The sequence below is a fragment of the Brassica napus genome, chromosome C1 (assembly GCF_020379485.1).
Source record: "Brassica napus cultivar Da-Ae chromosome C1, Da-Ae, whole genome shotgun sequence".
Lineage (NCBI taxonomy): Eukaryota > Viridiplantae > Streptophyta > Magnoliopsida > Brassicales > Brassicaceae > Brassica > Brassica napus.
In genome coordinates, this window is record NC_063444.1 from 19,189,446 (window position 1) to 19,215,159 (window position 25,714).

Here is a 25,714-nt window from a genome sequence, read left to right on the forward strand (position 1 = left end):
GGACTAATTAATCGGACCACATATTAAAAGCACGATGGGTTTTACGTGAATACATCTTTCAAATAATCAAATAATAGATTTTGCAAACTGGAAGCTTGAAATGATTAATTATGTATTTTACTGATTAAAAATATACATAAATTTTTAAATCCTATAAATTTAACTAATAATTTAAAACTTGATTTTTTTTCTCAAATTTATGTCCCCGTACTTCTTACATAAAAAATTTTAGAATCCATTATCATAAATTAATTTATATAATTAAATCTAACAATATTAAAAGAAAGATATACTATGTCACGTCGACAAATTAATTCGGACCAATCAAATTGTTTTAATGTGCCATGTCACTTAAGCAAAAGAAAATCTAACCGAATGATGGTTTCCTTCCTCTCTTTTCGTTGTCTTTCCAGTTTCTCTCCATCTCACTTTTTAGTTGTTCCAAGTTTTTATTCCATTAACTTCATCCATTATTGCCTTCTTCAAAACAGAAATCATAGATCTTTCTTCGACTTCCCAGTTTTCCCTCTATACAACAGATGCAAAATGAAATAATATCTAAGAAACTATGCGTACCACTGAGAATTACAGCAAAAGCTTGGCTTCAATCTACAGAGATGAGGCTTTTGCAAAAATCTTTTTTTATACAGTTTATTTCGACATTTTTGATTGTTAGTGTCTTTTTTATTTCCCTTGGAGTTGTCATCTCAGATTCCATGTTGGGCCCGGCTTCCTAAAATCTCATCTCAGATGCATAGATCGAACCCGACTCTTTCACTTCGTCGTCAGAGTCTCGGTTCTCTGTAATAGCTGTTACAGCGACACCCTCCTTTCTAGCATTATATAAACGCCTACTCCAAATCTTTCCTCACGCACAATCCTCAATCTCCAAACAAGCACAACAGCTGATGACGATGAAATTGGAGTTGAGATCGCCATGAGGGTGGTTAGATTCGCCAAGGGCTTTAGCGCTGTGAGTCTGTGACAATGTTGAGTTTAGTCCAGAAGGTACATATTCTTCTTCTGTTAGTTTTTGAATGATTTTATTTTCCCGCTGTTAATCAAAGCTTTGGTGTTCATATCAGCTTCGTAAGGTATGGATTTTGATATGTGCAGTAAATTTGAAGCTTCTGGTCCGGTTTAAGGTGTGATGGTCCACTTTCTACAATAGAAGAACGTCAAACTTTTTCCTTCTTTTGACCACTCTATTTATAGTTTGACCATTCTAATTATAGTGTTTTCACTTTGTTGTAGAATCTTCAGGTTGATTAAGGATTAGATTCAATATAATCATTGTTTTATTGAGAATAAGATTTACTTGGTATAGAGTATGTTCAAGCTCTGTTTTCTCGCAGCTCTACTATTTCATTGTTTATTCTGCTACAACTGAGATCATGTGAATATGTTATGTTCGCAGGTATTCGCTTTGGGGAAAAATTGCAAGTAGAGATGATGAAGCTTTTGCATATGTTCATAACTTCATCAAAACCAGTGATTGATATTCTGCTGATAACGACAATTGGATTTTATATCGCTCTTGATGGAGTCAATCTTCTTGGTCATGGTGCTCACAAATATTTGAACAACGTTGGTTACTACTTAATATCACTCTTTTTGTTAATAAATCTAATATACCACTCAACTTTAGTTTAGTTTTTTCGGTAAAGACAAAGAAGGTCTACTTAGAGATCCTGAGAATTGCCACAAATATGGAATGGGTTATGTCTCACTCTGCATGGCCGTAAGTGTTCTTCTCACTTCTTCAAGATTTTATCGCTGTATATAATTTTTTTTTAATCAGCCATCACGATTACATATATATGTATATATAAATATATCATATAATTATACAAATATAAAATGAAGAAACAATACCTTCTCAAATCATATATTTTGTTTTAAAAAAGAATTATAACTATCTTAGTTGAAAACTATGTCTTTGTGGAGTGAAATCTAATCAATACTGCAGCTGCACAAGAACAACTTTTGTTATATGACTTTTTTTGTTACCTAAAGAAAATAGTTATCGATTTATTGCAAGTACACAAATGGTTGGTTTGTTTTTGTCTGTTTGGGATACAAAAGAGTTGATTCGACATATATATCATCTTAGGCTTACTATGTTGGAAAAGGAATCGTGAATCGCTTGAGAAACAAGGTAACACAACCATTTTCTATAAATTCCAGACTATGCAACACGCAAAAAGAATCTAAATATTTGTGCTTTTACAGGGATGAATTGCTATAACAAGCTTTTGCTCGTGTGTAGTCATTTGGCTTCTGGTGAGAAAGGTGACAAGATGAGAAGAAACACAGATGTAGCTGAGATTCTATTTTATACACCATTCCCAAAAACACCTAAATCCCTAATTGTTGCGCACCCGAAAGAATTGTTGATCAAGAGTATGTTTCCATGAAAATCATAAGCCTTTCTGTCTATACAAGTAAATAAAAACCGAATAAAAACTCTGTTTGGGAATTTGCAGCCGAGTGCTTTGGCTTGGAGATTTAAATTACAGAGTTCCTTTACCTATGAAGAGACATGGGTATTACTAGAAGACAATGATTTGTGACACACTTCTTGAGAAAGACCAGGTTTTATAGTATAAATGATCTTTTTTTTTTTTTTTTTTTTTTGTCGTCCGTATAAATGATCTTAAAAACTCAAATCTTCAAGTTTCATTTTTTCTTTTTGGTTTTTGCAGTTAACCAAATTTTGTGATCTGTGATAACTTCAGCTCAACATGAAAAGAGGGCCATGAAGAGTCTTCTCTCGATTTCAAGAAGTTAAATCATATTTGCTCCAACCTATAAAAAGTCTCAAAACTCAGATGCTTACGCCGGAGAAGCCACTAAGTCTAAGAAAAGAAAACAACTATGTAGTTGTTATAAATGTGATAAACACAAAGATGATTATCCATTAGACTAGTATTAAATTATTTGATTTCTCTTAGTCGGTAAGTCACAACAGACTTACTCCCCTTATATATATGACCATTGTCATTTGTTGTAAGAGACAATAATAATGATAAGTGAAGTTATGATAACTATCTTTCTCTTTACGTTCCAAATCCAAATCAATATATATCTATAATAAGTATAGTAAATCAGTTCTAGAGATTCTCGTCTAATTTATAACACGTTATCAGCACGAAGCTCTGACCAACTGAGGCTTATCAATCTGAAAGTTCTTAAACCAGCCGAGGTAATGTTTAAATTTATGTATTTCAATATACTTATTTTATTTAAATTTTATTATTATTTCGGAGTGAGAGGCTGGACCTTCTTTGTTTATTTTTCGGGATGATAGGCGCTGTCTTTCCCGACTGATCGTTATAGTAGGCTATACCTTCACGATCAGAGAAACACGTGGTAGGCTTTGCCTCCGTGAATAAAAATAAAAGGTCAAAAATGGTCGGACCTTGAAAAAAGTAAAAGTCAAAATTGTAGACCATGTCTCCTCGGACTTTGAAAAAAAAATGATCAATATGGTAGTCTAAAACTCCTCGGATCATGTGGTAGGCTAAGCCTCCAATTTTATTTATTGCTCTTTAAATTTCTGCAATGTAATTTATGCATTTATTTTATGCTTTTAATTTATGCATTTAAATTTTTGTCTTTATATATATTATTCTATGGATACGGTTATCATGTTAAATTTGACAAAGCTCAAAATAAATGCCCTTGATATTACGAGAAATAATTATAAGACTTGGGCAGTGGGTGCAAGATGCACCTGAAAGAAAATGAGCTTTTAGAAATCATCAATATAAACTATATCGGATGAGAAAATAAATAAAGCCATGGTATTTACACCAATTCAATGATGGTTTATAAGATGAGGTGTATCATGAGAAAAGATCTAAAAGATCTTTGATAAATAAATCCTTGAAAGAAAGGATTCACAAAATAGTCTGAGTTGATATAAATCCTCCGCGAAAACTGAAAAAAAAAAATGAAATCATGATACTAAACCATCAAGTCGGTCCTACTAGAAAAGGACAGAGGAATTGGATGCGGTAGAAACCGCTATCGTGGTCGTGGAAGAGAACGAGGAAGAAGATTCCGTCCCTATGAGAATAATGGAAACTTCCACGAAAAATGAAAGTGGTCGGGTGATAAAAGACAAACAGAAAAGGTTTGATATAGATACGGCCAGAAAGAAAATTGGGTACGTAGTTATCGTACGCCAAATATTTAGCCGATCTATATCGAGAATCAAAAATAAAAAGAGAAATGAAGTATATTGAACTTCGTCTCTTATGAGCCCGAACCATTTTTCATAGCTTGAATACTCATCTTGATGATTCAGATTTTCTGGTTGGTTCAGAAAATGAAAATAAAATATCGATGTGATATGAGAATTATCTTCCTGAATAAGATTTTGAGATTCAGGATGGAGAAAAATATACCTGACAGGTATTGGGTCATCGTCATGACTACTAAAGGTAACAGATATCTTTCATCTTTCAAATTAAATAAGTATAGTATCTAGTAATATAAAAAAAATTATTGGCTCTAGAAGAGCTTATGATAAAAAGACATGCATAAGAAAAAGATGGCAAAATTATAAATGAGTGGTAAACCTGAAGTTTACTGATATATAGCCATCTCCAATAATGTTATCGACATTATTGTGGAATGTTGAAAAACAAGAAGTTTTTCACATATAGCATGTCAAGAAAATAAAGGAAACCATCATGGGTGATGAATCATCAAACAAGTTCACAATATGTGATTTCTTTAAGCATGCCCCAAATTAGGATCTCACTCTAAAGGATTTGAAACATAATTCATCCCAAATGGGAAAACTGGATATGTTATTGGTTCTAGAGTGAGATTCAGTACGAGATTTTAGACATGGAGTGTCATCATCTCGAGGGGGAGAATTAAAGAATCCTAGTGAGTGGAACATTGAGAAATTATGTTCGCACTTGAAAAAGAACTTGATAAAGTAAATTCAAGTAAGATGATCTCCATGATCGGGTGTAATGTAGTTGTGCATGTAATAACGACATATACAATCCAAAGGGATAAAGTATATGGATAATTAGAAATATGCTCGCAAGTTTGCTAGAAGCATATGATAAGCTGATGGAATGAGATATGTGAAATTGATTACAATGAAAAGTAGGATAATCCATTTACAAAATGCCTGCCAGACATTTTGATGAAATAATGAAATCTCATATTCCTACTGAAAATGCTCCAATAAGAAAATAGTGTCCTAAACGGACGATATATGAGTCTATGGCACGCTAGAGACGTGATAGACCACTTTGGTTCCAAAGAGTTCTCGAAAAGGAGCAAAAATATAAATAGAGGATGAATCTCATGATGAGACCGTTGATATGGTTAATATAATAGTCAGGCACCTGGGTAAATCATCGATGATGATAAAGAGATCTCGATTAACCATACCAGTACGAATAAAAAGATGGAACCAAAGAGAAAATAGATTGTCGACGATAAAATGAAAAAGCGCTATATAAATAAGGATTATGAATCTACCTCTATTGTATGAGGTTAGAGTGAATTGATTGGCCATCAATTCGATATAAAGCTCGTTAGAAAAACGAGAGATTTTTGGACCAAAAGTCCAAGGTATATATTTCTCCAGAGAATGAAATGAAAGATGACCTTGAGGTATGAAAAACGGCTTGTTCCAAGGTCACTGGAGAAAATTTAAAATAGATGCAATATATTGAAATGTCTGGCAGGACAAAAATGACTTGAGTTGCATCTTGATATTTAGTAGTCCCTGGAGAGTTAAAGATGCTCTCGGGAATGTATCGAACTCTGAAAGAGTTAGAACAAGCCGTATATAAGGTATCTTGAACCAGTAACTGGTGATATATTTATGGCACAGTTCGCCGATTGCCATTTAATGAGGATGAATTTCCAGCGTTAGGGGGAGGAATTAGAAAAATTCCTAAAGAGATTACATGGTGTACATAGTCGTTGTTACACCTTGATCTCCCTACGAATCAAAGAGAGCTGGAAATTTAAGAAATTGTGCATTTGCATAATTTGGCAAACCAGTTACCATATGTGTTCACAGATACGACATGATATACCCGCTGAAAATGTTCCATCAAGAGTTGATGTTCCTAAAGAACAAAGTGATGGTAACAAAATAAATGAACCTAGGGTTCAGTTAAAGAGGGGGAGACTAGCGGGTTGTAGAGATAAAAATCCCCGAAAGAAATGGGTTGAGAAAAGTTGCAAGGTTCCTGAAGAACCTGATACTGAAAAATATCTGAAAGAAGACATAAGTGGAAAGGTTCAAAGAGAACCTGATACTGAAAGATGTCTGAAAGAAGGCATAAGTGGAAAGATTCCAGAAGAATCTGATACTGAAAAATGTCTGAAAGAAGGCATAAATGAAAAGGGTCAAGATGAACCAGATAAAGATGATCCATATGACGAAAAGGGAACAGAAAAGTATGAGATTTCCATCAACTACACCCTTGATGAAAAGTTATAAGATAAGATGTTGATGGAATGTTCTCCTTTTATTTCCAAAGAGATCGATCATAAAAGTGATGGTCCCGATCCAAGGTCCATTTTGGAATGTTAAAAAGACATGATTGGGAGGAGTGGCAGAAGGCCATTCAAATTGAATTATTCTCCCTAAATAAACGGAATGTCTTTGGACCAATAGTCATAACGCCTGAGAATATAAATCTTGTTGGGTATAAGTGGGTATTCGTGAGAAAAGTAACACGATATAAAACCTGATTAGTTGCCCAAGGTTTTTCTCAGAGACCGGGAATTGATTTTGAGGAAATGTATTCCCCGGTAATGGATGCAATTACGTTTAGATTTTTGATGAGCCTAACAGCGTCTAAAAATCTTGAGATGCATCTCATGGACGTTGTGACTGCATATTTATATGGATCGTTGGATAACGATATATATATGAAACTCTCTGAGGGATTGAAAATGCCTGAAGCATTGAAAGAAAAATCCAGGGAGATTTGTTCGGTCAAGTTACAGCGATCACTTTACGGATTAAAGCAATCCGGACGCATGTGGTACAATCGCTTAAGTGAATATCTTTTGAGTAAAGGATATGTGAATGATGCGATATGTCCATGCGTTTTTATAAAGAAATCGTCATCTGGCTTTGTGATCATTGCTGTATATGTAGATGACCTGAACATAATTGGAACTCAAAAGGAGGTTGATGATGCTCGAACTCATATGAAAGAGAAGTTCGAAATGAAAGATCTCGGAAATACAAAGTTTTGTCTTGGGCTCCAGATAGAGCATCTCCGAGAAAGAATAATTGTGCATCAATCAAATCATACGAAAAGGTTATTGAAACGCTTTTGTATGAATAAAGCGACTCCTTTGAATACTTCAATGATAAATAGATCTCTCGATGTTGAAAGAGATGTTTAAAAGATCTTGGTAAGATCTTACATAAACAAGTACTTTGGAGATGCTAATGGTAATAAAGAATATGTGAGCTTATATATCTTGCGAGTTGTATTTGATTAAATATACTTTTAGACACTAATGTCTTTGCGAGATCCTGCTCATTTCCTATTCATGGAAATTATAACGGCATCGAGAATATCCGTTCTCTCCAAGGTATGTTTTAAATTAGGGTTGATTTATTCTAGAAAACTTGAGTTTGGTATGGTTTTGCAGATACATGCTATTTATAAAGTCGAACACAAACTGGATATGGTTTTACAATTGGTGAAACTGCAATTACATAGCGTTCCGAGAAACGATCCTAGGTTTCAACTTCTTCAAAGCATGTCGAGAATATATGTGGCTTCGATCAATGAGTCACCACATATAAGAATTAAGCAGAATAGTCAACGAGAAAGAGCCGACGAAAACATTTGAAGATAATTGGCTTGTGTCGCTCAACTCAAATAAGGTTACATTAAGAGTGACAGAACGAAGCATATCCCTCCAAGATTCTTCTCGTACATAAGGGAGCTCGAGAAAAATAAAAATGTGGACATCGAATATGTACGGTCATGCGACATTCCGACAGACTTGTTTACAAAGGTTCTTCCTACTACAACATTCCGAAAACACGTGTATGGTATCGGAATGCGGCATTTGCGTGACCTGTGAAGAGAAAGCTATGCCCACTATTCCCAGGGGGAGATTACGGCAGTGTACTCTTTTTCCTTGTCATAGTTTTTGTCTCAATGGGTTTTTCCATGACTAGGTTTTTAACGAGGCACTACGTAATACAAAATGAATAATTAAGGGGGAGTGTTATAAATGTGATAAATACAAAGATGATTATCCATTAGACTAGTATTAAATTATTTGATTTCTCTTAGTCGGTAAGTCACAACCGACTTACACCCCTTATATATATGACCATTGTCATTTGTTGTAAGAGACAATAATAATGATAAGTGAAGTTATGATAACTCTCTTTCTCTTTACGTTCCAAATCCAAATCAATATATATCTATAATAAGTATAGTAAATCAGTTCTAGAGATTCTCGTCTAATTTATAACAATAGTCATGTTTGGTACTATTGTAAACTCTAGAAACACGTTTTGTGGTGTGTTTGGATTCTTAGAAATCTCTATTTTTTTTAATTTGGAATATTTTCAGGTGTGATCTGATTCTATGGAGAGGAGAAGGAATATAACTTTCTTATACTCCAGGGGAGTCACGGTTTTCAGATCACAGACCGGTTTGTGCAATATTTGCAGTAGAAGTTGATGTTAAGAGTCTGAACAAAGATAGATTCAGGAAAGGTTATTCTTGTGCAGCTTCAAGATTGGTTGATGATTCCACTCCACAAAAGCATAGTTTTAACTCAGATTATTACAGTTCTTTTTGAGAACAAAAAATATGATGTAAGTTTTTTTCTTTCTTCACTGTATAGCTATATGCATTTTTTTGGCATCAGCCATCATGATACATATATATATATATATATATATATATATATATATATATTTTAGAGAAAATTACTAGAATGTTATAGAAAAGTTGGTTTATTACTAGAGTGTTATACATTTTTTAAAAATTACTAGAATGTTTGGATACCCCTAGTAAATAACCATAAGAGCCTTTGGTTAGTTTTTTTTAAATTGAAATTATTTTTAAACATTAAATCCACATCACTAATTAAGTATCCACATCAGCAATAGAGAACAATCAACCATCTCTTTAATTACATAACATTGAAAAAAAAAACACAACAACACAGAACAACTTCGTCGAAGAACTAAAGGAACCCTAAACGCCTCTTCCCTGAAATCGTCATTGACATCGTGTTTACTCCCTCTTGCTCGAACTAGCTCTTTGTCTTGTCTTCTCCAATATCGTCTTCTCCGAAATCGTCGTCTCCAATCGTTTCTACAAAATAGTTTTCGTTGCAATCTTTCGAAATCATCTTCTCTGCTGCATTTTTCGACTTTCTGGCTGAGTTTTAACTTATGTTGTGGCTGAGTTACTTTTCTTTTACAGATGGTTTATATATGCAGTTGTGGCTGAGTTACTTTCCGCCAATCTCCGAAAACCTAGCTATAAGAAGTGTGCATTCCGAGTAGAAAAGACAAATACATTTCAAAAAACACCCAGATCGGCAATTGTGGGATGTATTTAATTAAGTTTGTTTGTGATTTCATACCTATATTTGGATAATCTATTTTTTTTTCAGATCTGAGTGAAAGAGAAAATTGAACAAAAAGAGAATGAAGGAGACGAAAAGAAGTGACGGATTCAGCAGAGACGACACAGAAGAGTTCATTGAAGCTTGGATACATGGACGAGTTATCACCGGAATGGTGCAGAAAACTTGTATTTTTGGTTTTCTATGAAAAAAAATAACTCACCCATGTATTTTGTGTTTGATTTATGCTATGTTTACACTACTCAGCCGTGTCGTTTACGTAACTCAGTCATACCTCAAACATAACCTAAAATCAGAAAATGTTTAGATAACTCAGCCGTATCGTTTAGATAACTCAGCCATATCATTTATATAAATCAGCAATACCTCAAACATACCCTAAAATCAGAAAAACTGAATTCAAGTATTTTAAGAAGTTATATTGAAGATCATCTTATCAATATCAAGTGAATATAAATCAACTGAACGTGTATAGTTTCTTGAAGTTGATACTTTAACTTGATCTTGAGATATATGTTCTCTTATAATCACTTATACAATTCATAGTTACAAGACTCTAACTTTAATATTTTCTTAAATCTAAAACTCAAATCCTAAACTATAGAATTATAAAGTTATAAAAATTATAAAGTTTATCTTTAAACACTAAATCCGATATATTTTTATTATTTAAAGTTTAAGGTTTAGGTTTATAGTTTAGAGTTAAACTCAAATTTTAATCATTTTTTTAAAAAAATAATCTTTAATTTAAAGTTCCATTTTAAATTTTGATTTAAACCTGTAACTATATTCTTTAAATTTAAGAATTTTTTTTTAAAAAATTGAAAATAACTAAAATTAAAATTTATATTGTTTTTTTCATGACCTTTGATTGATTTTAGTCTAAGGGTTCAATATTTTCAATATAAAATTATAATATTTTATAATATTTTAAAATTTAAACTACTAAATATAAAATTATTAATTTAATTATTTTAAAAATATAATCTCAAACCATATCTATTTCGAACGTTTAACCCTAAACCCTAAACCACATGCTTTGACCTATACCAAAAAACATTAAACTTCAAACTTTAAACAAAATTTAATTAATCATATACCATAAATTCTAACTACAAATGTTAAAACTCTAATATTTTTGTTATTTAAAAATATAATCTTAAATGTTAAATCGAAACTCAAAACACTATATACAAAACCCTAAACTCACTCAATTATATACCCTAAACTTAAAACTTCATATTTAAACCACACATCAAAAAATCAACATAATAAAATCCAAGTTTTAACATTTAAAACTTTATCAAAAATACAGTTTTGTATAAAATATAATTTTAACCATCAAAATTAAAACATTAACCATTGATTGTTTTAATCTAAGGGCTACAAATCCATCTTGGGGTTGTCTTCTAACTTCTTTCTCATTGGTTAGTTTTTTTAGTACAAGGATTACAATTCTTGACCATTGATTAGTTTTGATCTAATGGTCTAAAATGATTTTTTTTCTTCACTTTCTCTCTTCTACTTGACGTCTCCTTCTCCTCTTTTCTTTCCTACATGAGTTCTTCACAATCCCAGATCTTTTTCATCTCTCTCACTTTCTGTCTTGTAAACAAGAGAGATTCATACATCATATTTCATTTCTTATGCCTTAGTATATTTGGTTTGTAAATCTCAGAAGTGAGAGAAGAAGAAACGTCAAAGAAGAAAAGAAGATTGCTGGAGAAGAAGAAAAAAGTTCGAAGAAGACTGGTCTTCGCTGTCGTCACGGATACTAAGCTCGTCGTCGTCACCATCTATACTCGCTGACGTCATCATTGTTGCCGTTTCTCTGATCCATCTTCGCCGGTCTCCGTCTTCACCGTAGTCACCACCACCACCGCTTGTCACCACACTGGTCACCTCTCTCTCTTTCAATCTCTCTCGCTCTTTCTCTGTGTTTTGAATTTGTTCTTGTTACTGGAAGGTGGACAAGGCAGAGGAGCTTGGTGGTGGAGGAGGTAACAAAACCATTGTGTGACTTGAAGACGTCGGAGCTGTCGTGGTAAGGAGACTGCGGCGGCGAAGGAAGAAGACAATAATGACCTTGCGGCCTCTTGATGTGGAAGAAACACACGGTGATTTAGTTAGGTTTAGATTTTGTTGACGACGGCTGCAAGCTTTTTTGTTTCTAGGTTTTAGATTAGGGTTGGTTTAGAATTAAACTCAGCCGTAATGTATGCATAACTCAGCTGTAAAGTATGCATAATTCAACTGTAATGTATCTGAATGGTATAAGTCAACCGTAACGTTCCTATAAGCCAGCCTTATAAGTCAGCCGTCAAGTGTAATATTTTTTCGCGACGTTTCATATTTTGGGTGGGAACAAATCATTCCTTCAACTCTGAAATCGTCTCCACAAGGGTCTTATCCCAAATCGTCGTATCGTTTATATAACTCAGCCGTGTCGTTTAGATAACTCAGCTGTATCGTTTATATAACTCAGCTGTGTCGTTTAGATAACTCAGCCATATCCCAAACATACCCTAAAATCGAAAAACTGAATTCAAGTACTTTAAGAGAGAGGAAGCAGCAGGATGTCGGATCACCATACATGACACTGGAAGAGAGAAAGCTTCTTCTCTAACCGACCATGATCGAAGACGACAACCACTGCTATAGATCTGTCTCAGATTTTTGAGTTTTTAGATCTATGTTGTTTATGCGACTGATTTGTCTCTTGAATGGTATAAGCCAGCCGTAACGTTCCTATAATTCAGCCGTCGAGTATAATTTGTTTCGCGGCGTTTCGTATTTTGGGCGGGAACATGATATTTTGGGCGGGAACAAACTCATTCCTTCAACTCTGAACACAATACTAAAACTTTAATATTTTCTTAAATTTGAACCTGAATCCCTAAACTATAGAACTATAAGGTTATAAAAATTATAAACTCAGTCGTAACATATGCATAAGTCAGCTGTAATTTGATTATAACGCAGCCGTGACGTATGCATAACTCAGCCGTAAAGTATGCATAAATCAGTCGTAACGTATCTGAATAGTATAAGCCAACCGTAACGTTCTTATAACTCAGCCATCGAGTGTAATTTGTTTCACGACGTTTCATATTTTGGGCGGGAACAAAAAAAATTTGGGCAGGAACAAAATCATTCATTCAACTCTGAACACAATATAAAACTTTAATCTTTTCTTAAATTTGAACCTCAAACCCTAAACTGTAGAACTATAAAGTTATAGAATTATAAAGTTTATCTTTTGAACACAATATTAAAACTTTAATCTTTTCGTAAATTTGAACTTCAAATCTAAACTATAGAACTATAAAGTTATAAAAAAATTATAAACTCAGCCGTAATGTATGCATAACTCAGCCGTAATATATGCATAACTCAGCCATAACGTATGTGTTGGAGACTCACTGTATGAACTAAAGTTATCATATTCAAATAACGCACCATCTGAGTCATCAAACATATAAAATCAGCTTTCAAATTCATCATCTTCTTCGTCTTCTCTCATTTTCTTACTTTTTTGTTCAACTCTCTCCTTTTCTTACAATTTACAGGACTTAGCTTCTTCATCTCTCTCTTTGAGTCTTTCTTTTTCTGCAAGACGACGAATCCAATGAGAGAGGGGGCATTCTTGCAGGATGTCGGACCGCCATACATGACACTGTAGGAGAGGAAACTTCTCTTTAACCGATCATCATCGAAAATGATGACGACTACAGTAGATCTGTCTCAGATTTTCAATTTTTTTTTTAAATCTATGTTTATATACCTAGTTGCGGAAACAATAATTACCAGATCCATAAGATCTCAGAGAAAGATGAAGAATAAGATGAATAAGATAGATAAAAAAGATGAAGAATAAAGAAAACATAGACCCTTATTTTACTATTGTAACATTAGACTAGTGATGACATCGCAAATCCGAGTTGATGACATGGAAAATCGGTTAGTCAGCCGCCAAACGAATATATAACTCAACCTAAATAAATCAGCTATCATGTACAATGTAAGTCAGCCGAAACGTGAATACTATTTCAGTAATTAATCTTTTGCTAAAAAATCAGCCGCAATTAGGATGCAAAATCATAAGTCAGTTGTATCATCAAATAAATCAGCCGTCAAACGACTACTATTCTAGTAATTAATCTTTCGCTAATAAGTCAGCCGTAAATAAGCTGAGTTTACAGTTAATCCATCCAATTATAGCTGATTAAATATAACTCAGCCATAACAACATCCCATAAGTCGGTCATAAATTCAATAACTCAGCCAGTCGATGTTCATTAACTCAGCCGTGGAAACATAACTCAGCCATGTCTTAACTATAACTCAGCCAAATTTCCCAGACATCAAATCGCTGATGTATAAGTCAGCCGTAACGCGTGTACGTAAGTCAGTTGTTATCCCATAAATCAGCCAGATTTCTGTAAATCAGCCGTAACTAACATCTGACTTATGTTCTTAAGTCAACTGTTTTCTCTTAAGTCAGCCGCGTTGCTTAATTCAGCCGCAACGTAGCAATAACTCAGCCGTAACGACGTATATAGCGCTTTACGACTGACTTAATGAAAACACATAACCAAATTCCTACGTGGCGCCAGATTTTTGCTTATGTGACACTAAAAAATAATGACATTCTTGTAAATACGTTTTTTCTCATAACATAAAAAAAGAGCACGTTTGGTATAAAAAAATAGCAGTAATAAAAAAAAGATCTGTATAGTTCTAGTCAATTGTCCTAAAATATGTAATATTTGAGTGAACTTTCCTATACTTTAAAGGTATCAGATGAGATTAGTTTACATGTAGAGTTTATAATCTTATGCGGCTGCTATTGAACTCTCCCATCGACACACAACCTTCCATTGAATCCAACTATGACAGCTGCAAAGTTCCATCGATTTCTTCCAAAGAAGAAGAAAAAGACGACGATGAGGTCTCATCACTTGAACAATAACTATTCGTCCTTATATTAATGGGAATGACCGTATATTATGAATGTGTAACATGTTATGAGGTGGAGAAAGTAAAAAAATGAGTGATTCTACTATCACATAAAGTCAACGATTCTAAATGATATAAATTGGAGTAAAGAAGAGAGGAAAAATAAAAGACAGGAAAGGAGAAAAATAAAACATAAAATTAGAAGTAAAGTTTTCCTTTGTTTTAACTAAGATAATATTATGCTACAATTATTATTTTGGAGTAAATAATTTTCACTTGATTGGTTGAACATAATTAATTTAGCAGAAAAAAATATTCTAAACTATTTATTATAGGCATGCTATCAAAAACACATTCAATATTTTATTTTTCAGTGCAAATTAATTTAATTTTAACAAAAATAAATAAATAAATTTATATTATGTTATCCGCGCGTAGCGCGGACACGGAACTAGTTATACTAAATTTTGATTAATATTTAAAATCACTAGCGGATAGCTTTAAAATATATTATTAATCCAATAACATGAGTTTACTTGAATTTCTAAATTCATTAAAATTCTTAGTGTTAATAGATTAAATCATCAATCAGATTTATCCACACAACTTCTTTAATAAACTCAAAAACAGATAATCAAATAGTAAACAAGGTAAAATCAAATATTTTCTTTTAGTACGTATTTACGCGATTAACGGATCGTTGTCGAAGAAATTAGAAGGTCGAAGAGTGAATCCACCGTGAAGAGTTGGCATTACTGGAAAGTCCTCTTGGTATGGAATGTGATGAAACCCAACATTGTACCACATCACTATGTCTTTGTTCTCTATCTCTCTATTCCTGCTCCCAACCCAGGCAAGCCCACAATTGTTTATTACAATTAAACTTAAATCTATATAACAACTCGAAGTAACATGTTTTTGTTTACCTGCTACTCCATACAGCTAAGCCGTCATCTCCACGGCTCCTATCGCTGTAAAACCCACCCGCCCATTTCTCTGACCGGTTATAAGCCGTTACCCAAACCGGATATTTTGTGTACGACGCTCTAATCTCCGGGTAATCATCGTCCGTTAAAAGCGAAGTTACCGGTAAATGTTCCGGTATCAACCGGTAACCAACTGTATTTCCTATTTTCGTCTTCTTTTGTGGGTTAACTATTAGCAGCTCAACCGCTTCTGAACCCAGCCGAACTCTTCCGTCAGCTTCCGTTTTTGCCGTCTCTTTCACGACCGTCCAATAACTCTTCCTCGGAGAAGAGGTTTTGTTATGAACGTCGGTTACTCTTACCGTTTTTAGTTTGGCTTTCACTAAGGAATTGCCGTTACCGTCAATATCAAGATCTAAGTAGTACGTCAGGTAATGGTCGTGGTTAATGGCAATGGTGTTTTTAGCCACTAGTGTCCCATAAGTGTTCTTCGTTATCTGCTCGTTCGAAGTGTATGATGTTGCTTTGACTTCCAAAACTCCAGTCAAATCCACCTATGGTTAAAATAATTTTATTTATGTAAATAACAAAAATGGAGAAAATTAGGTGAGCAAGTGGATGTTTGAAAACCAGCTTTCAAAAAACAGTTAGTGGACGTCTACTTACCAAAATAACAATGAAAAATAAAATAAAAACTATATTTTCGGATCTTATTTTTAACTTAAATCAGTGATTTCTAGGTAACATATATGTGTAATTAATTAAAAGGATTCTTAACAAAACTAAATACTATTGATCAGGGATCAAAGGATTGGGATGTGGGACTATTAGAGAACTATGTTCATCCTGAAGATATACCATTCATAAGGAGTTTGACCATAAGCTCAACTCATCGTCGTGATACTTTCTGCTGAAATTTTACAAGGAATGGTCAATAGACGGTCAAATCTGGATATTGGGTGGCCCAGAATTTATTAAAGGTAACGGAGGAAAATGAAGTTTTGAAGCCAAGTATTACAAAGCTACAAGCTTTTGCGTGGAAATTGAAGGCTCCTACGAAGATATGTCATCTTATATGGCAGTTGTTAACTGGTCATGTGGCAGTAACGAGGAACTTAGTTAGACATAATATGAGGTGTGACAATTATTGCCCAAGATGTGGAGAAGTGGAGGAGACCGTCACACATGCAATTTTTGAATGCCCACCAGCTCTTCAAATGTGGTCTTTATCATCAACTCCGACATGCCCAAATATTTTCCCGATTTTGAGCGTCTACACAAATATGGATTATCTATTCTGGAGGAAGAATGATATCATTGGGCCAGAGCAAGATAGGAATCCTTATCCCTGGATGATATGGTACATTTGGAAGGCTAGGAATGAAAAACTCTTCAGGGGAATAGATAGATATCCTTTGGAACTAGTTAGACATGCAGAGAGTGAATGTCAAGCCTGGTTTGATGCTAATGAAGTGGCACAAGCAGTGGCACAAGATAATATAAATGAGGAACCCCAAGTCGTAAGCTTGGGAAACATTTGTTTGTTAGATGGATCTTGGACATCTTCTGCTAACTTTAGTGGAAGCGGATGGGCATGATGGATAGTTCTGGGAACACTCAACTTATGGGGACAAGAAACTTTCCCCGACGCGAATCAGCCTTGCATTCGGAAGTAGAAGCACTGCGGTGGGCGATGGAGAATATGCTGCAACATTCGACCTGCCAGAGCTTTGGGACAGACTGTAAGAAACTAATTGCAATGGTAAAGGACCCTCAGGCGTGGCCAAGCTTTTCGACGGAATTGGAGAGGATAGAGACGCTACAGATATGCTTCCCGGAATTCAACATCACTCACGTTCCACGGGCGCACAATCAAATTGCTGATTTTTTGGCTAAGACTGCTAGATCTTTTCATAGGGAGTTACATTTTGTTGGTTGTTCTATTCCGGTTTGGTTACCCAGACACCTCAAGTTTAAGTAATAGAATGGCCTTTTGACGGCAAAAAAAAAAAAAAAAAAAACTAAATACTAAACAGAAATCCTAAATCTATATTCTTTTTTTTTGAAATGTTTCTATATACATATATACTATTCAATAGGGCATAGTAGATCCTGACATAAAAATAACATCTTACTAAAAAAATAATCAATTATCCCTTAACAATTAAATGGACTGTAAAATTGTACAAATTTTAAAAATTTCAAAGCAAAATTATTTTGCGTGTTATAATTTTAATTTATCTAAAACGAAAAGCACCAAGTGTCAATAAAATTAAAATTATTTTAGCTAATTGTAACAAATACGTTAAGTAGACATTACCCCAACTCTGATGGCTCCATTCTTTTTAAATTCCCAATCAACGATGTAATCATAGTTTCCGAGTGTTGCCACCATCCTAACCACTAAACTTATATCAGCTTCGCCACTAGTTATCTGAAAAAATAATAATAATCAAATAACAAACTAATTTAAAAAGGTAAAAGTTAAAAATAATTATATATGAAGGAGCTGGATGTAGAAGTTTACCACTTGTCCTGGAACATTAATCTCGGTGTGTCTAAAAGAAGCACCATAACCATTCTTCTCAAAGACACACATCACATTGCTCATCCTCTGAGCTGCCCCGTCAGGTCCCGCCACGTATCCATCCAAAGACGCCGCGTTTTGCGGGCAGTCGATGAGTGGCTGCAAGTTAACCGCCGATCTCCCGAAACCGAACTCTCCTATGTCCATGAACGTACGGAAGTACCAATCGTATGTTGGGTCCATGTACGGAACAAAAGTTTCTGACAAGTGTCCTCTGTACATCACTCTTCTGAACCTTTTGGTTCTTGTGTCAAGAACCGAAGCCGTCGATATGGTTATCCCCGCTCTAGCGGTAAATCCGACGTGGAATTTCCAGTTAGCCCATTTTATTTTATTGCCTAGAATCTTGAACCCTGTGTCGGAGACGTTGCAAGAGAACGGGAACGGTTTGTGTTTGGTCCGAAAGTCGTTACCTTCTTTATCAGGTATCGGCTTTCTGAATCTGTCGGAGTATTTCACGACTTTCATTGAGTCAACGTCTATTGTTATGGTGATTCCTTCGATGGGTCTTGTGAAGACATTAACCGATCCGTCTCGGTAAAAGCAAGAGGCTTTGACCTCTCGTCTCGTGATGGTTTCTCCGTACCAACCAACGGAGAAGGGGATGCACGAAACCTCTGAGATGTTTAGGGATCGATCAAGAATCGATTTCTTGAAGGAAGGGTACGTTAGAGGAAGCTTGCTTGCTTTGAACAGCTCTATGAATGTGAATGAAGGGAAGCCATGGCCTGTGTAGATGCGTGAGGATGCGATTTTTCCGGAGGTTAGGTCGATGATGAGCTCGTGGGTTTGACCACCGGCTCGAACCACCACGAGTGAGCGACGGCGTGGTGGTTGTGGTGGTTTTTTGGAGGATAACCACTGGAGAACGTGGGTCTTGTTTGGTTCTTCGAGATCGAGGTAGTGAAATGTGAGATCTTTGAGAGTGCCTAGATGAGATTTCTTGACGATGAAGCTTGTTTTGTTGATTTCTTGGGGGGTTAAGGGATCGAGTGGGTGGAAATGTAGGCCAAGGTTGAAAACACATTGTAGGAGAAAAATTAGGGTAAGTATTCGTATCTTCATTAATGGAAAATTTGTTGTCAAATTGAGTTAAGACTTAGAGAAAGTATATTGATGGAGTTGTTAATGAAGAAGACGACAACAATACATTTATATGCATACCTAAATGTTTCGATGTGCGCCTACATAAATATCTTTAAATTGTGTAAGCTCTCTTGGTCTATTGTAGTGGTTGAATAAAAATTCACTAATACATTTCACACAATAGCTTGAAATTCGCATGTGATTTATTACCACTTATAAGGAGATTAATTAAAATAAACTTGCACAAGATCAATACAAATAAAACCGTTTAATATAAAATTTTATATGGTAGAAGAATTGTCCATTGTTATTTTTTTTGAAAAATAGAATTGTCCATTGCGAAATCGTCAATATAACATTACGATTTCATAATTATAATCATAATAATAAATCAATTCTAAAAGAATAAAACTTAAACTTGGAAAGTCGAATGAGACTAATCGATTGATTAGAATGACGAGAAACGTAAAGATGAAAAATAATAATTACGTGACATATTATATAGTCTTCCTTCTCCATTAAGCCAGCAAACTTATTATGCAGCCTCAATGGACTGACAATATATTTAGGTACATATATTCAAGATTACTAATCTCCCACTTGGACATGTGATGATGGTATCGCAATCTTAAGTCCTGCGCTTAAACTTCGTTTACGTTACCGAAATTATACAACGCACAAATGAAAAAATTCATTTCATCTGTCGTTCTTTTTTTCTCCTTCGTTTGACAACAATAGATTACTAGGTTACTTGCGCGGAATCAACATTATATATATAAATTATTTTAAGGCAAATCTCCAAAATAGCACTTTTCTAAGTTTATATCACAAAAATAGCACTCAAAAACTAAAATGACCAAAATAGCACATTTCTAAGTTTATCATTTGAAAATTTTAATTTTTTTATTTTTCAAAATTTGAAATCTTATCCCCAAAACCTCATTTCTCAACTCTAAACCCTAAACCCTAAACTCTAAACCCTAAACCCTAAACTCTAAACTCTAAACCCTAAACCATAAACCCTAAACCCTAAACCATAAACCCTAAACCCTAAACTCTAAACCCTAAACCCTAAACCCTAAAATCTAAACCCTAAACCCTAAACTCTAAACTCTAAACCCTAAACCCTAAATCCTAAATCCCACTCTTTAACTCTAAACCCTAAGTTTGTGGCTTTTGATAAAACATTAAGTGCTATTTTTGTGACTTTTGACATTGAGTGCTAGTTTGGGAACATAAACTTGATTTAGTGCTATTTTTGTCTTTTTCTCTTTATTTTATGTATTAAATATTTTTACATATTATGAAATAATTAATATATATTAAATAATTAAAGCTCAGTAACTATTAAATATATAACTAAATTGGTGCGAACATATAAATTAATTTTATTAATCCAAAAAATATTTTTTTATATTTGATAGGATATGTAATTAAATTTAAATGATACTAACATAGATAATATATTTTAGTATATTTTTAATATTAATGTCTATTAAATGATGATTTCTACTCATATAGTTTTTCAATCATTTATATCTTTTATAGAAAAAAATCTAAATTACTGATAACAAAATTTTCATTGTGGGATTAATAGTTTTAGTAATTTATAATTTAAAAAAAAAGTTGTCAATGATCGTTCAAAACTTTTATCAAAAAAATTGTTCAAAGTAAATTTTGAAACTAAAATATTGTATTTTATATGGTTTATAGTTTAATTTAAAACGATATATATATTAATCTTAATAATTAATTAAATTAGACTTTTTACTTATATAATTTTTGTAATCATTTGTATTTTGTCATACCAAAATTTTTAAACCATGAATCATAAAATTTGAATGTGAGACTCTTAACAGTTTTAGTAATTTTTAGCCGTTTGTAAAAATTCAAATTATAATATATACATAAAAATCTAAATTTTTATTATATGGTTATTGTGTTTGTTTAATTTATTTAATAGTTTAAAATTAAACAAATATGATAGAAGATACACTATATTTTTATCAAATCTTTATTATTCAAAATCATTAATTGTCATATATACTTTAGCCACATTAGGCAATTCCGTAAATTTTATTTAAGGAATTAATAAAGTACATTAATGATGAATTTATTGTTAGTTTAATAAAAAGCTTATTATATAATTTGATGGACTAACATATTTCTCTAATGATTCTAAGAATCATCATAGTGATGACATGTGGCTACAAAAAGAAGTTGTAATGCTTCTCAAATAATATATAGGGGATAGGCGAATTGGGTTTACTAAGACAACTATTTTTTCCCTTTCTGCTGGAGGTGGTGAAAGTGGTGAATATGCCAAACAAGAGAAGAAAATTTTGGTCACGAGTGAGGAAGGGGTTCTAACTTTGAAGTTCTTAAAGAGGCACTTTAATGATGCTTCTCTCAAGTTAACAATCGAGGTGACTGAAGTGAAGGAAGGATTAGGAACACTAACCAAGAGGGTAGAAGCTAGTTCGCCCTAAAAGCTCAAAAGCTCTCAGACACGAGAATCGAGGTACGCTTGCAGCCGCCACATCTCGACGTCGGTGAGCCCTCTGGCCGCCAGCGTCGAGCCTTCTTCCATAGCTCTATTCGTCTTCCGCTCCTCTTATTCTTCATCTCCACCGGGTTCGCGAGTTCGCCGATCTGGTTCTCCGCCTTTGTCAACCTCTCTGCTCACGCCAGTGTATCTCTTCGGAGAAAGCTTGCTGTTGTGAGCCGAAGCTCTCGTCTGTCTCTTTACGGATCTAGTACTACTAGACCGAACATTTTCTGGGGGGTTCCCCAAACCGTTGAATTTCTCGCCGGTTACAGTCGCTGTTCTTCATCAATGTCGCTTTCCTGCTACGTCTATCCATCTCGCGACAAATATCCATCCCGTTCTGGGGTCGACGCCTGTCATCCAAACGGAACTGCGCCTCACCAGCCAGATCCGTCACCATTCCCGCCGCCTGCTTCCCCTGTCCTCTCGCCGAAGCTTCCCTTCCTCCACCATGCTTCCTCCGTCGTACTCGCAATATCCCGACAAGGTCATGTTTCTATTTCTATTGGGCTGGACCTTCATGTATTGAAATTGGGCTTGGTGAGTCCAATGGTGTTTAACTATTATTTGTCCAGCCTAATGATTATTTGCCAAAAGAATTTTGGTGGTGTCACTGAAATCTTTACTGAAGCCGTTCTACATACATCTTATCTCTCTTGTGCGAAGAGTTTATCAGTATCATCTTCATCAACATTCAACTCTTTCTCTTCGGAGAAGATGACCATTTTATCCACTATCTCCTTTTTAAGGAGTGTTTCCCTTCCAAACGTTAAATGGAAGTGTCCACCCATATCTATAACCGTCTTGCTATCTTGCGTAGCGGTCTGTTCGGGACCTGAAGATGCAGCGGACTTCGTTTCGACAATATTCCGAGGTGCGGATTGGGTGTTAACGTCACAATATAAGGTGACTAGTTCTCTGCTGTCCGACCATGTCGTGAAAGCTACATTGACGCATTCAAGTATCGTCTTGAGTTCGCTGTCATCTTCTTCTTTTGAAGACCTATCCATATTATGTTATGCTGTTGCAGTTTATCTTTTTAATCAAAGAGGATGGATAATTCCCTCTATCATTTGTAGGCAAGCAAGTTAAAGTTAATGAAAGAAAGTTGTGTTCAAAAAGAAAAAAAAAACAGAAAGTTGAACAAGGCCTTAATTAGCTGCATCTCTATGAGTGAAAGATGTGAAGTTAAATGTAAGAAAAAACATATCGGTTTAACATCTGTTGAAGAGTTTTCTGTAAGCTGCCAGTGTAAACAAGCAGAATTATGTAATGCAAAAGACTCTCATAAACAGAAATAAAATGAATCTGGGTGCTATTATTTTGCTGCTCACAGCATAGTAAGCACAAGAGCATGGAGAAATTAAACAACTAGTACTGACATATAATAATAGGTCTACCACAAATTGTGGTCCACAATAGCCAATGGGCAAGTTATTAAAAGACTTTTGTATTTCTCATTTGGAGGCATCACAAGGATGGAGATTATGGCTGGTTTGTAATCTTGGGAAGCCACTCTTTGTAGTAGTTTTGACAATCCACATCAACCTGAGAAAGAGCTCCTATCGGCGTCACTGTAATCTGCAGTTCAAACGAGTGTTTACCAACAAGTATTGATAACGTAGTGGGGATGAGTTTGTTTAAGAGACATATAGGGATGCTTACAAATCCTTCTTGTAAGAAGTGAAGATCAGTCCCTTCTTCAACCACCATAGTCCTTAGCTATTTAAGCAAAAGAACCAAAGGAATCAAATTTATGTATATAGTTCAGAGTTGCGTCATAATATCGGAAATAAAGAAAGTAAGATTAGCACACTACTGATGATACCTCTCTCTTGAACAAATGGCTATCTTGTGAATGATGATGAGCAAATGTGGCGTTGTGTTGTCTGAGACTACTCCTGAATCTGTTTCCATTGACATTGTAGACAACATCTTCGCCCCTTGTGCTTCCTTCTCCACTTGTATCCATCCCATTTTAGTCAAGCTTTTGCCTTGTGTGGTTAATTTGTATCCCTTCATTTATAAATAAGAATAAGTTAGACGTAGGGACTTAAGAGAATGTACCTAAAAGCTGCCACGAGACTTACCTTATGGTTAGCAATATCAGTGGGCAAATCGATATTCAGAAAGCATTTTTTGGGTGAGTTTTGTTCTTGATCGCATGGATTATGCCGTTAATAATAGGCAAGCAAGCTTGGGCAACTAGGATAAAATCATTAACATTGATATCTCCACATTTCCTTGAGAGCATTCAAAAGAAAAGACGGTGACACAAACAGAGAAGAAACAGATTATATGGAGGCAGAAGGCACATCATAGATGAACGCTTCACAAGCGCCAGCAATAGACCCTGCGATGTAATCAACATTCCAGAGGTAAGTGTTAAATTTTGATACACGCAAGCAGGGACCATAGAAATGCATAACATGCTCTTGTGTAACAATTTGAACTAGCCAGATCTGTTCTAATCTTGGAAAGAAGATTCAACGATCTCATTAGTTCTTTTGGAGTTTGAATCAAATTTTCAAACAGAGAATAAGGAAGTGTTCACATACATGTTATATCCACAGTTGCTACCCACGTTTATACCACTGAGAACCAAGTCAGGAAGAGAAGGGAAGAGTGCTTCCGATAAGCCCAGTCCAATTCGCAGGGGTTCCTACAGACAAAAGTGCTACATTTCGATATATATATATTTTTTTTTCCCAAATTGAGATTTTATATATTTCAAAAGACTATAACAGTCCAAGTTCACACTACAAGCAAATGCTTCGTACAAGAACACCACCAAAAAATCTGTTAGACAAGCTCCTTTGCTTAAACCCAAACACCCATCTAGAGCACCAAAAAATAATTCCACAACTCTTACCTAAAAGCATTAGATGTTACTCTTTCATTGCTGTACCAAAAAATCAGTTAGACATTTCGATATATATATACAGGTTTTTTTAAAGAATATATTTAATGTAAGAGAATTTAACTTAGGTTACTTAGGTTAGAAGTTATCTTGACCTAGGTCTAGTACTGAAAGTAAAGACACAAACGATTTAACGAGTTCCCGGCCCTCGGCGCGGTACGTCTCGTGGGAGAACTTCTGCTCCCAAAATCCACTAGATCAAAGAGACACTAGAAACACCAAAGTAGTGTTCTAGATAGTTTGTTACACAAGTATCAAATACTCTTCACAAGAGAATACAACAAAACCCTTAGATCAACTAGACTTAGGCCTAAGCTATTGATCTTGTATTGTTGTCTCTTTCCCATTGCACTTCACCTTGATCTGAATACTTGTTGTTGTGTGCTCTGATACAATCTGCTTGTATTGTACGGCTTAACCTAATCAACATACTCACATTGTGATTAGGTGTTTCAGCTGGAGTGGTCCTGCCTGTTCTTGGCCCAAATCACACTAGCATTGCTTCTGGTCCATCTGTCTTGCCGAAGCCCAAGCTATATTCACATTTAACAGTTCATACCAAAAAAAAACAATATACGACAACACAATCCCTGAGCTTTATGGGATAGTGGTAGTGGCTGATATTTTGATTCTATCTGGTTGTTTTGAATTTGTATATTTTAGATGGATCTCTAGAGAAGCAAACTATGCAGACGATCTAGTTGCAAAACAGAGACTTGGTGTAAATGGGCCTTTATGACCTCCACTTAAAATGAACGTGTGTTTCGAAAAAAAAAGAACTGAGTTAGAGCACCTCCAAGATTTTAATCAATATAACAATAATAGTTTATTTAGAATTAAATTAAATAGTAAAATTTGGACATTTAAAAAAAATCTAACAAATAATAGTTGGACAGCTTGACTTTGAGTATTTGGAGAAGTTCTCAAAGCAACTTTGGAGAGAAACTAATTCTACCATCTCTCTTTTTTTTCAATTTTTTTTTTTAAATAGTCTAGATACTCTTTCTGATACTACCATTGGAAATGCTTTTATAACAGAAGAGAAAAGGCAAGAGCCA

The 25,714-nt window shown here is 34.6% G+C and overlaps 1 protein-coding gene and 1 long non-coding RNA gene across 2 annotated transcripts; one reads left to right on the forward strand and one right to left on the reverse strand.

Moving 5' to 3' along the window:
• Positions 1-299: 299 nt before the first annotated feature.
• On the forward strand, positions 300-3,017 carry LOC106370760. Its single transcript, XR_007318688.1, has 6 exons — positions 300-1,008; positions 1,117-1,741; positions 2,114-2,158; positions 2,233-2,403; positions 2,487-2,595; positions 2,706-3,017. It is a non-coding gene; the product is annotated as an uncharacterized LOC106370760 (long non-coding RNA).
• A 12,070-nt stretch (positions 3,018-15,087) lies between these two features.
• LOC106370761 (primary amine oxidase 1) lies at positions 15,088-19,750 on the reverse strand. Its single transcript, XM_048746267.1, has 4 exons — positions 18,043-19,750; positions 17,836-17,949; positions 15,516-16,069; positions 15,088-15,427 (listed from the first exon to the last, which is right to left on the reverse strand). The coding sequence occupies exons 1-4, from the start codon at positions 19,165-19,167 to the stop codon at positions 15,271-15,273; spliced, it is 1,950 nt and encodes a 649-aa protein (XP_048602224.1). The 5' UTR covers positions 19,168-19,750; the 3' UTR covers positions 15,088-15,270.
• Positions 19,751-25,714: the final 5,964 nt, after the last annotated feature.